Source organism: Meleagris gallopavo, unplaced genomic scaffold, assembly GCF_000146605.3.
Source record: "Meleagris gallopavo isolate NT-WF06-2002-E0010 breed Aviagen turkey brand Nicholas breeding stock unplaced genomic scaffold, Turkey_5.1 ChrUn_random_7180001927541, whole genome shotgun sequence".
NCBI classification, from domain to species: Eukaryota; Metazoa; Chordata; class Aves; order Galliformes; family Phasianidae; genus Meleagris; species Meleagris gallopavo.
Window position 1 is genome coordinate 1 of NW_011189767.1, and position 668 is coordinate 668.

Genomic DNA, 668 nt, shown 5'->3' on the forward strand with positions numbered 1-668 from the left:
CCGTCTCCTCCAGCCCCTTGCGCACACGCTCTCTGCTGCTCCTCCTGCAGGTCCCGGCACCTACACACTGCCCAGGCTGATGGGCCCCAATACAGCCTGCACGTCGGCCAGCCCCTGCTACTCCATGAGGGGAAGGAGCCAGCGCGGCCGCTTTGACGAAGACCTTGCCAAGGTGAGCCCTTGCTGCTCCTCTTTTCCGTGTTAGCTGTGCCACAGGGGCTTCCGAGCCCCAAGCACCTTTGCTTAACGCAGACTTGCAGGGAAAGAGAGAGCCTTGAATGTGATCCCAGCCCCGTGCACCCATGACTCTCTTGCAGACTCCGGGTCCTGCGGCGTTGCCCAAAGTCGCTGTGGATGCCTACAAGACCAGGGCGCCCGCGTACACCATGGCGGCCCGACCAAAACCTGCGGAGGGCAAAGCAGCGAAGCCCGGGCCGGCAGACTACAGCGTAGGCCGGGTAAGGCAGCTAGCTGCTTAGCTCGTCCCCTCTGCTTCACAAGCACAGCCTTCATGCCTCTCCCCCTTCCCCCGAGGCTTCCCCCGGCCAAAGAGCTTCTGGCCGCAGGGACCAAGTGCCGGAGAGCAGGCCTGCTCCCTGCCCTCGTGCCACCTCCGAGCAGAGGAAGGGAGGGCAGCAGAGAAGAGAAGGGCCCTTGCTGAATCTGCC

At 64.1% G+C, this 668-nt stretch overlaps 1 protein-coding gene across 1 annotated transcript; it reads left to right on the forward strand.

The window, feature by feature from the left end:
* The first annotated feature begins 27 nt into the window (after window positions 1–27).
* Window positions 28–655, forward strand: LOC104916667 (outer dense fiber protein 3-like). The gene is made up of 2 exons (XM_010727685.3): window positions 28–172; window positions 318–655. The coding sequence occupies exons 1-2, from the start codon at window positions 80–82 to the stop codon at window positions 477–479; spliced, it is 255 nt and encodes an 84-aa protein (XP_010725987.1). The 5' UTR covers window positions 28–79; the 3' UTR covers window positions 480–655.
* Window positions 656–668: the final 13 nt, after the last annotated feature.

Bases quoted from the DNA above. Each gene is read 5' to 3' on its own strand.
- LOC104916667 (XM_010727685.3), top strand. From the start codon at position 80: ATGGGCCCCAATACAGCCTGCACGTCGGCCAGCCCCTGCTACTCCATG. The intron at 173-317 runs GTGAGCCCTTGC...ACTCTCTTGCAG, and splicing joins TTGACGAAGACCTTGCCAAG to ACTCCGGGTCCTGCGGCGTT.